Source organism: Cynocephalus volans, chromosome X (genome assembly GCF_027409185.1).
Source record: "Cynocephalus volans isolate mCynVol1 chromosome X, mCynVol1.pri, whole genome shotgun sequence".
NCBI lineage: Eukaryota > Metazoa > Chordata > Mammalia > Dermoptera > Cynocephalidae > Cynocephalus > Cynocephalus volans.
Window position 1 is genome coordinate 83,808,176 of NC_084478.1, and position 15,369 is coordinate 83,823,544.

Genomic DNA, 15,369 nt, shown 5'->3' on the forward strand with positions numbered 1-15,369 from the left:
ACTTTCTATTCAGAAAAAAGTTAACAAATACTAACTGAAAAATTTGAAAATACAAAAAATAAGGTAAAATAAAAATCAAATGTTGGACTTTTTTCATGATTTTTGCTAAATGAGTAGATTTTAGCTGTTCCTCCCACAAAAAAAGGGAGCCATGTGAAATGATGAATATGTTAATTTGCTTCACTACAGTAACCATTTTACTACTCATATGTATCTCATAACATCATGTTACATACTTTAAATATATACAGTAAAATTTATAAACTAAAAAATTAATCCGTAATCCCATCATCCAGCAATAACTGCTATTAACATTTTATTACATTTTCTTCTATCTTTTTTCTCTACTTACATGTATTCATTTAGTATTATAAAATTGGGATATTATATTTTGCATGGTATCCTCTTTTTCAACAAACTTTGTATCTGTGTATTTTTCATAACACTCAATATTCCTTAAAAACACAATATTTATAAATGGCTGCATGACATTTGAGCCTATCTATTTAACTATAATTTAACTATCTACTTATTGGTGGACAATTATATTGTTTCCAACTTTTGCTATTATAAACAATGCTGTAATGAACATATCTGCATATAAAGACTTGTTCACATCTGTTTATTTGCTTACTAAAATTTCCTAGAGGCAGAATTATTGGAATAAAGGGTATGAATATTTTACAGGAACATTATGCATGTTGCAAATTTGCTTGTCAGGAAAACTGTATACAGTCATACATCACTTAACGAATGGGATACGTTCTGAGAAATGTATCATTAGGCAATTTCATCAATGTGCAAATACCACAGAGTGTACTTACACAATTCTAGACAGTATAGCCTACTACATACCTAGGCTATATGGTATAGCCTATTGCTTTGACCACTGTCGTATACGCAGTCCACTGTTGACTAAAATGTTATTATGTGACCCGTGACTATACTTCCATCAGCAAAACAACAGACTGTCCATTTTACACAGCCTTGCCCAAACTCCTTGCCAATCTGATAGGTGAAAAATGGTATCTCTGTTGATTTAATTTATATTTCTAAGGCTTACAATGAGGATGACAGTCTTTTCTTTTGTTTACTGACCATGTATATTTTTCCTTTATGAATAAAATATTTTACTTTTCAAAAGGAGAGGGTAATCGTTTCATAGCTCAAAAGAATGGCAGGAATCTTATTACATGGATGAGGACACTGACCCTTAAGTAGTCACAGCCCAGAATATGTTTACTTGACATACAGTTTAGGTGTTTCTCAACATATAGTCTACGAATGATCTATATCACAATCACCTAGGAAGCATATTCAAAAATGCAGGTTTCTGTGCTCTACACTGACCTCCAAAATCAGATCTGGGGTGTGTGAATGAGAACTAGAATTTCAATAATCTCCCTAGGTGACCTCATGCCCACTAACATTTGGGATTCTCAGTGAAAGAGAGGACAGTGCTAGAGAAGACTGCTATGTGTTGGATCACTTGGGGACATTTTATAAGCTACGTATCCTAGTCCAATCACTTTCATACAGTTCTTCTCCTCACCTCCCCCATATTTTGATCTGTTCTTCCAGGGATTTGATTCTGGTTGCAGAAATCAACGTTATAATAAATACTAGCTGCAATCAATTCCCAGGTCTCTCAATAAGCTTTCAACATTTAAAAAACAACCCTCACATCCTATAAGGCTATCCACTTCTTGTCTTCTCAGATGTTCCCCCCCAAAGTCACTATGCAAATATTTATTAAGTGCTTATTATGGGTCAGGCACTGTGCTTGGTACTGAGGGTACAGTGTTGAACAAGGCATACAAACTTGAGGTTGGCAGCCAAACTAACTTGTAATTATTATAAATTCACCATGTTGAGAACTGTTCAAAATTGCAATAACAATTTTAATTTACTGAACAATTATGCGATGAACACTACACTTAGTGCTTTACTCATATTATCTCTGATCCATAATAATAATCCTACCCTATAAGATAAATGACATCCTTACTTTACAGATGTGGAAACTGAGGCCTAAGGCCACAGAACTAATAAGAGTTAGAACTGGAGTTAGAATCCATGTCTTTTTTTACTACTGTCTGTGCTCTTTTCATACCCTATTATGCAATTATGCTAGGGTTAAATCTTCCCATTATGAAGATTCCCCATTCAAGTTTTTTTCTTTTCCTTTTTTAGAAAATTCTTTTTGATAACAGAATTTCACCTGTAGGGCCTAACACTACCCACTTCATTAGAATGTTGACTCCTTGGATTCAAATTATTCTAGTTACAGACCCACCAACCCAATAAGTCTTCCCCCAAATTGTTTTTTTCTGTTTTTAAATACCTGAGGTACCACTCCCACTGCCCTCCGAAGGCTTTCCAGGCTCACATCTTGTATATTTTTACCAGCAAGGTAAATGTTACCCTTTTGAGGCTCATAGAAGCGAAACAACAGCCTCACTATTGTGCTTTTCCTGAAATTGGAGATAAGGAGAGGTTATTTAGCTCCTATTGGCACTAAGGAATCCTGTCTTAAACCACAGTAATCATTTTATTATGATAAAGAAAAAAAAAAATCACATTGGGAATCATCAATTAATAATGCGGAATTTTATAAATAACTAAATTACCCACCCTGACCCACTACCTCCTACAATGGCCACTTTCTTTCCTGCAGGGACTTCAAAAGATATTCCTCTAAGGACTTTCTGCCCCTCAACGTATTCAAAATGCACATTATCAAAGGCCACCGTAGCTGTCTGTGGTGTGATCTGAAGGGGAGGTGCCATCGCTTTGTCCTAGCAGGGAAGAGGAAAAAAAAGCCACTTTATACACTGCCTAGAATACAGCTATGCAGACAATTTTCTAATTAACTGAGAGAAAAAGGAAAATTATGGGGAAGAAGGAAGTATATAACTGGAGTTAGGCCACTTCCAAGCATGCTTCTACAGATTCGTTTTTTTACTCCTCAGTATTAAGGTAAAAAATCCTGAATGTTTTGGTTTCTGGGCAACTTCTTTTGGTGGGGGGAAGGGATGACGGGCAGGGAAGTAAAGGGGTTGAGGATGTGAGGAGAAGCAATCATACATTCTGTATATTATCAGCAAAAGTAAAACCAGTGTAAGTACAAATAATTCAATTTAACAGTATTTAGTTTCTAGGTATAATATTCTTCACTAACATTCTAAGGTTTTTAAACACAGAAATGAAAGCTATAACAACCTGCAAGAAATTGGTTTGCTAACATAGTGAAGTAAGAACATGCCCCTAGAATAATCCTATTAATGGGAGGATGCTCACGTACTTTTGAAAAGGTGCTATAATATAGATTACTTACTTTAATTCGGGTGTCTACCTTGAGTAGAGTAAACAGGGTGTTCATATCTATGAGTGCTTGTCTAGTCTCTCTATACACAGTTCCCAGAAAGTTAAGGGGTAATGAGAGCTGAAAAAGCAGTCCATTCACCATTACTAGATCTCCAACGGTAAGGGTACCTTAATATGCAGTTGGCAGAAGGAAAAAAAAAAAAAAGGAATTTTAGAGGAATGCTATAAACTTTTGCAGTTTAAGCTAGAGAAGTTTATGGCCTATTACTACGAAATACAGTTCAAAATATACATGATCAGCCACCTTAGGCCTATTCAATTTCACAGCATTCTAATCCATGGTTTAGGCAATATAAGGAACATGGTATACACTAAGCAGAATGGGAAAAGCCCACCTATACAATATATATAATACACACACACACACACACACACACACACACACACGAACGTGAGGATAGAATCGGAAGGCTAAAATTTTCTCCTTTGTTTCCTAAGACACTAACAACAGTTTCTTTATAGTGTAAAATGGAAATTTTAAAAACGTATATATTTAAAAATAAGAGCAAATAGATATCATGACTGAGAATGATAAACCACATATTAAGGTCACAGTGAATGAATGAATCCCGAGTGGGGGGTTTACAGAAAAGAGGCACAGACATTATTTACTTTTGAAGTGTTTTGTAGATTAAAAAACTAATAGATTAAAAGGATACTGTTAATTCTAAAAAAAGATTGCTTGCATTTTAATCCTTTGGACTAATCACTATGTTAATTAAATTGCTTTCTAGGTCTACAAGAGAAATTAGAAATACTAGATTCTTTAAAAAAAAAAAAAAAAAAAAAAAGCTGCTCCTCAAAGAATCAGGTTATAGACCCATAAATGTATAAACAGTAATCCCAATCAATGAGAGAGCCAGTGTTAAACAAAAGGAAGTAAAAAGCACTATCAAACAATCAAGAAAACACATTAAGATACAAAAAGGAAAGTACTCCAAGGATGTTAATGCACTTTATTGAACATCCATTATAATTAAGACTAATATAATACACATTAGTTTGTCAATATTTATAAAAGTTAAATTAAAAAGCCTATAAATGTAATAACCACAGATCCATTACCTGCCACAATTCCCTGACTGGCGAGCACCATTATAGCTGTTAAACCAACACTGAAAATAGCACTTTGACCAAAGTTCAGCATAGCCAGAGTAGAGGTACTTTTCAATGAAGCAGTTTCATATGTCTTCAAAAATCCATCATATCTTTGTGCTTCATATTTTTCATTATTAAAATACTATGAAATACATAAAAATAATAACTATGAACAAATCTGACTGGAATTTATTCTAAATGATCAGTATACTTTTCATCAGACTTCATGTACAGATACAATTTTGTACTGCAGACTCCATTTTAAAAACTTTCAATACATTGCACTATGATACTCTTGCAGTGTTCGACAATGGATTGTATTTGGAAAGTCCACAAAATTCATCCAACATTTACTGAATGACTAGCTAATTCAAACCTAGATCTAAATAAAGCCTTCAATGATACTTGCTTCACAAACCCTTCTTCTGATCCCATGAGACTCTGAACTGGCAGTTCCTTCTGCCCTCACCACGTATGTCTTGTTTAGTTACCTGCAAACTTACTTTAACTCTCCCAGTAGATTATGAAATTCTGGGACGGCAGAGATTACACAGTAATCTTTTTTTTTTTTTTTTAACCAGCCTCCCCCATCACTGCACTTAGCATAGTACTCTGCACATAGGAGACATTCAGTAACTATTTGTTAAATAGAAAAATGAACAAATAAATGAAAGAATTAATGAGAAGCACTATGCTACGCACGCCAAGGGATAGAGTATCAAGAACATATATGCCAGTTCGATTAGCTTAAGGCTCATTCTAAATCAAGATGCTAACCATATATTTATGATCACTTATAAATTAATTCAGAAGGTAAAATTCCAATGATGCCAAACAAAAACTGAGGAGAAAAGGAATGGCAATTTCTAAACAAAAGAAAAGCAATAAAATAGTATTATTCCATCACACATAGAGATCCTATATTAATCTGAAGCTCTAACTTACAAGACCTATTAAATTAAATGGCAGAACAAATCTTAGTGCAGTGTGAAAGGCTGAGGAAAGTATAATTAAACATATTACCTTCACAGTTTCATAATTCAGCAGTGAGTCTATAGCCGCGTTACCTGCATCATTATCCGCTTTGTTCATTTCTATTCTAAATCTAGTTCTGTAAGACAAAGATTTGCACAGCCATGAAATGTATGTTATAAAAGCATAACTAATTTCTGAACCTTGACTGGCCACCAGGGAACACCTTACCTCCACCGTGTGACTGCAACTGTGAATGCTGTGTATGCACCAAGTGTTCCAAGGGTTACCAATGCAAACTGGGCACCGCATTTGTAATACTGGAGAAAGTCCGAAGAAGAAATAAGAAACAATCATTGTTCTGGTCAAAGAGTTTAAAATATACAACAGCAAATCTCAGTCAAAAGATTTTAATAAAAAATATGATGGTGGGAAGTTGTATATATGAATAATGGGTGAAAAATCAAATACCTTAGAAAATCTACTTTGGGTTGTTACTTTAGGAAGAAAGTCAAACTGCGCTTGCCACATTGATACTACCATCAAATACTAATAATAAAATAGTACAACAAGCCTAAAAAGAAATATATTTTTAACCAAAAAATATGAAATTGCCTAAAATGTTATGAATGGTGAACAGAAATCTAGGTATTCTGAGCACAGCAGTCCAATGCTATACACAAAAATTTCTGCTTAAATAAAAAAAGAAAGAAAGATACAACAATCACAATAATTCCTTGAATTTTCAAAAGGAGAGAATGAAACTGAAGCCACCACAGGTGAGAAAGGGGGAGGGGGACGAAGAATAAGGGAGAAATGGGTAAAGGGCCACAAAAAATGTTTACATTGTATAATGATTAAAAAACAAAACAAAACACGAACCTTGCACGCACTAGTTAACAACTGATCTATATGAAGGAATGAATAGTTCTTTATAATAATATGATTAAGAATTTGGACAGTCCCTTGAAGCTTGTGGCAAAATAATTAAACTGCATAATCTTTCTGGCATTATAGAATTTACTTTCAAACTCATAGGTATGCAACAGCACAACAGCTTCAGATCCTCAATTGCTACTAATGAGAATGTAAGATAAAAGCTTCTTATGAAAATGTTTTACTTACCAAAACAGCACTGACAAGTGACACCTCAAACATGATGGGAAGAAGATTAAATACCAAAGCACTCAGGACGAAACTGATACCTCTTGTTCCTCTGTCAATAGCCTTAGATAAAGCTCCTGTCTGTCTACTCAGGTGGAAACCCAGATCCAGGTTGTGAAGATGGAGAAAAACATTTTTGGCTATTCTTCGGATTGAATTTTGGGCTACTTTGCCAAATACTGCATTTCGAACCTCATTAAAAAAGGCAGCTCCGGCTCTTGATACACCATCTAACAATACATTCAAAAGAAAAAATGGGGGGTAAAAACATTAGAATCAAAGGAATACAAAAATGGCAAGGGCTCAGAAAATGTTTGTATACTGAATAACTAAGTGAATGAATATATAACATAATATTTACACTAAAAAACCTAGAAATCAGGTAGCCTAATGAGTACTAAACTTTCTAGCATCATAAATCCTTTTCAGTGTTATTTTCCCCAGATTTTCAGATGTTGAAGGATTTCGTCCAATTAAAATACTTTTAATAAATTAATAGCCCATATGGCCTTATTGTGGACAAATGTACAGTATCTGTTGAGGTTTTTGATCTAATTCAATTCCCCCAAATAAAAATGATAAAATTGAGATCCTGAAAAATCGAATATCTTGACTAAAAGCATTCCCCCACTTATGTATCCTTTCTAATGCATGGGGACACAAAGCATTCATATTCTGTTCTTTTCAAGTTGTATATTTGTGTCATGGCTATTGAATTTATGTTAATAAAGCATTAATGTACACATATATTGTTATTTAGCTATTTCCTATTTAACAGCAAAACACCAGCATGAAAACAACTGGCCTTACTAGAAAGGCATCTTATTAAGGGCCTATTAGAAGTGGTTGTTATGAATTTAATGTCTTATTTCATATTACTGCTTTCTAGAACTTGGAAAATACTACTGTTATCATAAAATTTTTGGAAAGTATATCACACAAAGAAATTTTAAAAAACCACTCATCAAAAGAAAAATCTCACATAAAACAAAAAACATCTGAAATTCTAAGTTGCATTTGTGGTGAAAAGGTCATCTGCTCAAATGTGATGGAATCTTCCTGAAGAAAGTCAACACCTGTAGACAGATTAAAGAATCACACATACAGCCAATCAGAACTGCCGTTGCCATGGTTGCAACTGTATTTGGTGCATCACTCAGGTTCAGCATGTTTCCCGACATCTGGTTGAGGCTGTCTACAGCATATTTAAACATGAAGGGAACAATAATATTCATGGCCTAAAAACATAAAAACATCAATTATCCATCACATGCAGATTTATAAAAGTACAAATATTTACCTTAAATTAGTATTTATGGTAATGTTTATATATATTAACCATTTACTGGTATTGGAATGATTTTCCCAATTCATAAAGAGAAAATCTTTAGCATTGGGAGAGCTGTCATTTCAGGATTCCTACATCACAGTGCCATGTTAATATTAATTTACAAGTTATATGAATTAGTCAAATGCTCTTGCTTCCATGAAATAATCCCTGATAAGTGACTCGAAAATGCTCTCTGTTATCTGAAATCCTACAGAGCTCATGGTTCTTAAAGTGAGCTGACTTATATTGTTGTTATTTGTGTATACATTTTCCTTTCCTACTACATCCTTGAGGGTCTGTATCATACGAGAGTTATTTTGTCCCACCCATGCTGAGTATAATGCTTTGTATACAGTAGGTATTCAATAAATATTTTAAAGATGATTTGTTCACCAAAATAATGGTAAAACAAATTATACAGCAAAAAGGATCTCAAAAGCAGATAAGTTACAAATATCTGTGGCTGATTCACTACTGAAAAAAAAACACTGACAGATCTACTTGTCCGATAAAAATATTTTTTGCTCTAATACCATACAAAAAACCCCCCACAGAATACCAAATCAAGCTTTCAATAACCAAGTATTTCTACATGAGAACACACCAAAAGAAAATTTAAAAAGAAAGTTAGGAGTACAATGCTTTCATACATTCAAGGCAAATATTTAATCATTCACATTCTATTCTATATTTTTCTGCAGAGTTATAGCATCTAAAGCACCAACCATCATTTAGGAACAGGAAGTTTGTCAGAGTACCAAAGTTTTCTTCAAAGAAATTAAACTGATATAAATTAATGACATGTGAAAACAATTCTATAAGGCTTAATAAAAACAATGAAATCCCAGCTTTTGTTAATGTTTATTATTATGCCATCCATCTTGGGTAAACATAATTTATTGCCATCAAGTCTAAATTTAGCTACAACTGACAGAAGCTATGTTAATCTTACCAATCAAGATTTCAAGGTGTATGAGTGCATTTCTGTTGCTTATAACACAGATACCTGAAACTGGGCAATTTATAAGAAAAAGAAATTTATTTCTTACAGTTTCAAAGGCCAGGAAGTCCAAAGTCCAGGGAAAACATCTAGTGAAGGCCTTGTTGGTGGTGACAGTGATATGGGGATCTCATATGGCAGAATGGTGAAGCAGAGACAGAGCTAACTCCTCACTTTTTCTCCTTTAAAGCCCTCAGAACCACGCCCATGACCACCATTAAACCATCAATAGATTAATCCATTTACTTGGGCATGGTCCTCACAATCTGATCACCTCTTCAAGGCCCCACCTCACAATTACCATAATAGGATTTCTCACCCTCTTAACACTATCACACTGGGGTTTAAATTACTAATACATGGACTTTGGGGGACACAATATAATCCACAGCACAAGGTAAGGTATGCAAGAGTCTTAGCAACCAAGCAGGTGTTCTAATATTCAACAATATTATTAAAATACATGGCAGATGTTGGGATGGTTTTAAAAATGTAACACTGAGTAAATTGCTTAAACTTTAAGGTTTCTAGCTTTCAAAATATAATCTAATAGAATATATGGCAGGTCCCAAATAGTACAAATTTCTCAATTCTGATTCCCTTATAATCACATAACCTCAGGCTCTTGCTTCTGCTTGAAATGATCTCCCCTCCCCTATCTATCTCTCTACCTCTTCACCCTTCAAAGCCCAATTTGAACCCCATTTTTATCATAATGCCTCTTCTGAAACCTGTAGTCAATTTGGCACTCCATTTTCCAACTCTTCTTATTGCTATAGTTTATACCTCAATATTTATCACTTTTATAATGTATAAGCGTACTTCAAAAAGCTCATGGGAAAACAGAATTAAAAGATATTATGAATCTTTCCATGAACTCTTTAAAGACCCCTTATATCTCTCATTCAATTCGTTTGTATGTATATGTGTATAGATATACCACCTTCTTAACCTAAGCACAAACCTTTGTGTCAAAACAAACATTTAGTGAACAGCAGCTAGATGCATCAGGTGTGGTGCTAAGTACCTTTCACAAAGGTGAGGGCTGAAAGAAATAACAGTTCTATGAAATGGGTATCATGCTTATAGCTGAGAAAATTGAGGTTCCATGAAGTTTAACAACTTGTCTGATAAGCAGCAGAGCTGAGATTAAAATCTAGGTCTGATGGTTGGAGTCAGAATTTTTTCTAGTACATCACAGCCATATTAGCAGCTTACAAGGCAGGGACCATACATTTTACTTCTTCTGCACCCTAAAATGGATGCTCTCAAATGCACTGTTTAAACCAGCTACCATTGCAAAGTATGTCACAAGTAATTTAAATAAATTTGAGCAGATTCCAGGTTTTCCATATAATAATGCCATATTTCTTCAATGGCATTCCAATATACTTTCCTGAGTAGGAGAAAAAGTGATGGCTACAGCTAGCATGCAATTCTCATAACTCACAGCCTATTATATCTTTGCCACAGCTATTATCAGTGATGACAAACTAATGTATCAATAAAGTTGTGCAATTTTACTTTTGTGAAAATGTTTTTGGGTTTGGCCAAATTTGGGAACATTCTTATAAGAGTACAGAATATGTGAATGTCATTTGTCTTGAGTTGTTATTGGCAGAAAAAGGGCAGTCAGCACAATGCTAAGCACATGGCACTACCTCTAACAATAACTGAATACTGTCAATTTTCCCATAAAAGTAATTTATAAAAGGAAAGGAACACACTAAAGAAATAGAAAGGATTATATTTTGTGTAGATGTTTTTATTAGTATGCATGTGTCAGTTTCATTGACCCTGTGATGTTTTGGGGGAGGTGGCAAATACTGGTTTTCCCTAATATCCTGTCTTCAGCAGACAAACTATCTCAGACAAATGAGAATCTTTTTTTAAAACTTTTTATTTTGAAATAATTAAAGACTGATAGAAATTGCAAAAGTAGTATGAAGAGACTCATGTACCCTTCACTCAGTGTCTCCTAATCATATCTTATATAACTGTAGTTCAATATCAATATCAGGAAGTTAACATTGGACTATAGAACTCACCCAGTTTTCACCATTTCTAACCTGTATTCACGTGCTTGTGTGTGGTGTGTATATGTCAGTCTATATGGTTCTATGCAATTTTATCCCATGTTCAGATTCATGTAACCACCACCACAATCAAGATACAGAACTATTCCATCACCACAAGAGAATTCTCTGTGCTACCTCTTTGTATTCACTCCCATCCCACAGCACCCCACCCCAGTCTCTGTCCCCTAATAACTACTAATTTGTTCTTGATCTCTATAGTTTAGTCATTTTGAGAATATTATATAAATGGAACCAAACAGTATTTAACCTTTTGAGACTGGCTTTTGTTTCACTCAGCATAACGCCCTTGAGGTTCATCAAGGTGGTTCTATGTATCAACAGCTCATTCCATTTTGTTGCCAAGTATTATTCCTTAAATGAAGCAGAATTTATTCAACCATTCACCCCTGAAGGACATTTTTGTTGTGTCCAGCTTGGGGCTATTGTGAGTAAAAATGCTATGAACATTCTCACACAGGTGAACATAGTTTTCATTTCTCTGGGACAAATGCCCAAGAACTCAATTGCTACTTTTTAAAACTCTTTCCAGAGTGGCTGTGCCATTTTACAATAACCAGCAAAGTATGAGTGACCCAGTTCCTCTGCATCCTCACCAAAATTCGGTATTATCACTTTTTTTATTTTGAAACTGTTCTAATAGGTGTGTAGTGATACCTCATTGTGGTTTTAATTTACATTTGCCTAATGGCAATGATGCTGAACATTTTTTCATGTGTTCATTTGCCATCTGTATCTCTTTTGGTGAAATATCTGTTCATGTCTTTTGTACATTTTATAATTGGATTGCTTTTTTTCCCCGCTGTTGAGTTTTAAGAGTTCTTTATGTATTCTAGATATAAGACCTTTGTCAGATATGTGGTTTGCAAATATTTTTTCCCAGTTTATTGTCTCGCATCTTACTGAGGAATCTGAAATCCTACCCCACTCAGCAGTAATGAGGTAGCACCCCTGCACCATTGAAGCAGTGTCACTAAGAGAAGTAGTTACCAGAAGACCTGCTTTAAAAGAATTGCTAAAGGAAATTCTTCATACACACAGGAAGTGAAAGCAGAAGGAAACCTGGAACATCAAGAATAAAGGAAGAGCAACAGAAATGGTAAATATTTGTGAAAATATAAGTCTATTCTTCTCTTTAGTTCTTTAAAATATGTTTGATGGTTAAAAGCAAAAATTAAGTAACTGACTGATGGAGTTTACAGTATATATATAGATATAATACATAAAACGACTATAAACATAAAGGGACAAGGTAAATGAGACTGATATGGTTGTAAGGCTTTTACATTCCACTTGAAGTGGTAAAATAGTGACTCAAAGTAGACTGTGAAAAGCTAATATGTATTTTATAATTTCTAGAATAACCACTAAAAAAATTATATAAAGAGATAGACTAAAAGGCACAATAGATAAATCAAAATGGAACAGCAAAATCTGTTCAAATAACACAGAAGATGACAGGGAAGACAAAACAGAGTAACAAAATAAAGAGAAATTTAGTAAAAAACACATAATAAAATGGTAGACTGAAATGCAAATATATCAATAATACCAACATAATTATAAACATAGTATAATGATCAATATAAACCCATAATTATTAATATAAAGAAAAAAATTACTTATAACACTCCTCTCCCCCACCAAAAAGAAAAGAAATCCTTAAGTAGAAATCTAACCCAGGGTCTCTTCAACCATCAGCACTATTGACATTTTAGGTTTGATAACTCTATCTTGTGGGAGGAGCTATTCCATGCACTGTTGGATGTGTAGCAGTGTCCCTAACCTCCACTCACTACATGCCAGCAGCACGTTCCCCTGCTCCAGTTATGACAAACAAAAATGTCTCCAGAAACTGTCAGATGCCCCCTTGGGGTCAAAATCACCTGTGGTTGGAACTACTGGTCTAATCAAACAGGTACAGGGTTTCTATGCTGAAAGCTACCAATGCTGATGAAATAAATCAAAGAAGATCTAAATAAATGGAGAGACATATTGTATCCATCCATTAGAAGATTTGGTGTAGTAAGGATGTCAGTTCTCCCCAAATTGGTCTACAAATTTAATAAATTCCATTAAAGAATACCATCAGGCTTCTTTGCAGCAACAGGCAAGATTATTCGAAAATTTACATGGACAGGCAAAGAAACTAGAATAGCTAAAACAATTTTGAAAAAAAAGAAGAAAGTTGAAAACAATCACAATACCTGGCTTTAAGTCTTACTATAAAGCTACAATAATAATGATAGTGTGGTACTGGCAAATGGAGAGACACATAGATCAATTAAACAGAATAGATTAAAAAAACCCAAACAAACCTACATTTATTACTATGGTAGAGAGAATAATGGCTCCCCAAAGGATCTCCATGTTCCAATCTACAGAACATGTAAAGATGATACTTTTACATGGCAAAACACACTTTGCAGATGTGATTAAGTTAAAGAACATGAGCTGGAGAGCATATCCTGGATCAGCTGGCTGGACTGAATGTAATCACAAGGGTCCTTATCAGAAGGAGGCAAGAGGGTCAAAGTCAAGAGACAAGATATGACTACGGAAGCAAAAGGGTCAGAGTCAGAGACTGAACATGCTGTTGGCTTTAAAGATGGAGGAAGAGGCCACAAGCCATGGAATACAGGCAAACTTTAGATGCAGGAAAAAGCAAAACAGAGTCTCCCTAAGAGCCTCTGGAGGGAGCACAGCCCTGCCAAATACCTTTATTTTGACATAATAAAAACCTAAGTTTGAACTTCTGACCTCCAGAAATGTAAGGTAATAAATTTGTGTTGTTTTAAGCTACTAAGTTTGGAATGATCTGTTACAGAAGCAATAGGAAACAAAGAAAATTCAATGGGGGAAAGGATAGCCTTGGTGTTGGAACAACTGGACAAAAAAATGAACGACTACCTAAACCTCGTACAAGAATTAACTCAAAATGGAGCACAGATCTCAATGTAAAAGATAAAAATATAACACTTTTAGAAGAAAACACAAGAGAAAATCTTAATGATCTTGAGTTAGGCAAACAGTTCTTAGACATGACAACAAAAGCATAATCCATAAAGAAAAAAATGATAAACTGGAATTAAAAATACTTGTTCTACATAAGACACTATTAAGGGAATTAAAAGACAAGCTATAGACTTGGAGAAAATAATTGTAAATCACATGTCTGAGAAAGATCTCGTATCTAGAATATATAAGGATGGCAACTAAGCACATAAAAGATGGTCAATCTCATTAGCCATTAGGGAAGTGTAAATTAAAACCACAAGATATCACTATACACCTGACAATACTAAATGTTAGCAAAGAAGTGAAGTGATTGGAGTAACCTCAACAGAAAACAGCCTATTTCATCTAATCCTTGCAACATACTTGAATATGGATTCTGAGAATGTGAAACAAGAGGTATGACTAACCCACATGAATAACATACACACAGGAGATTTCATATGCAAGACTGTCACATAATACAATATTTGTAAGAAATATGCTCATTGTTTTTACTTAACATAATAGTTTGACAAAAGAGTTTAAACATAACAAAGCTGAAAAATACAAGTATAGAGACTATATGTCATTCTCAAAAAACAGATAACAAAAAAACCAAAAAAATCCCAAAAAACAAAAAACCCCAAAAAACCCAGACACCTAAATTGTGGTGTAGGCAAGTTGAAAAGCTAGAGGTCATAATATCCATAAAACAAACTTGTTTACCTTATTTCACAGTGGAAGCACACAGAACTGAAAGCAAATTAAACAACATGGAGGAGCAACTGACTTACACAGTATCAACACTGCTAATCTAAGTGCTCTTATCTGAATTCTTTAAGAGATTTAAAAAAATTAGGGAGAAATGTTAAAAAAGAAAAAAAAAATTAGAGGGAAAAAGTGGGCCACACTGATAATAAACAACCTCAGTGCAACCAGTGGAAGTAACATGATGTGTGAACCCGATTCGTTAATTTTTTTTTGCTATTATGGCCTTATATAAGTATTATACCCTAAAATGTTTGATTAGCAGGTATCTGGATTTTACGGTAATGAGCTAAAATATATTACAGGATAGAACTCCCAGTTTCTTGTGCGATATGTAAAGAGCTTAGAAATCATCACTCCCATGCTCACAATAAGAAAATGCTGAACTTAAAATTTAACAACTTTTCTTGTATCTAACAGAGAATTGAGATCATAGGGAAAACTGCCATCACCAAAACTGGAGAGACAGATGAATACATAAAAATCACAGCTTACTGGGAGAAGAATCTATGGCTGAAAGCAGCAAATGGTAGGTAGGAACACTTAAAAGGTAGTTG

At 34.3% G+C, this 15,369-nt stretch overlaps 1 protein-coding gene across 2 annotated transcripts in view; it reads right to left on the reverse strand.

Annotated features, from left to right (window-relative positions):
- The window catches only part of ABCB7 (ATP binding cassette subfamily B member 7), a 115,240-nt gene that overhangs the window by 15,482 nt on the left and 84,389 nt on the right, over positions 1-15,369 (reverse strand). For both annotated transcript variants that reach the window (XM_063083401.1, XM_063083400.1), the window contains exons 5-12: positions 7,727-7,859; positions 6,583-6,851; positions 5,689-5,777; positions 5,509-5,596; positions 4,453-4,627; positions 3,338-3,495; positions 2,635-2,798; positions 2,345-2,474 (exon numbers count right to left, since the gene is read on the reverse strand). In XM_063083401.1, coding sequence (XP_062939471.1) covers positions 2,345-2,474; positions 2,635-2,798; positions 3,338-3,495; positions 4,453-4,627; positions 5,509-5,596; positions 5,689-5,777; positions 6,583-6,851; positions 7,727-7,859 — 1,206 coding nt within the window. The remainder of the gene's footprint in view (positions 1-2,344; positions 2,475-2,634; positions 2,799-3,337; positions 3,496-4,452; positions 4,628-5,508; positions 5,597-5,688; positions 5,778-6,582; positions 6,852-7,726; positions 7,860-15,369) is intronic.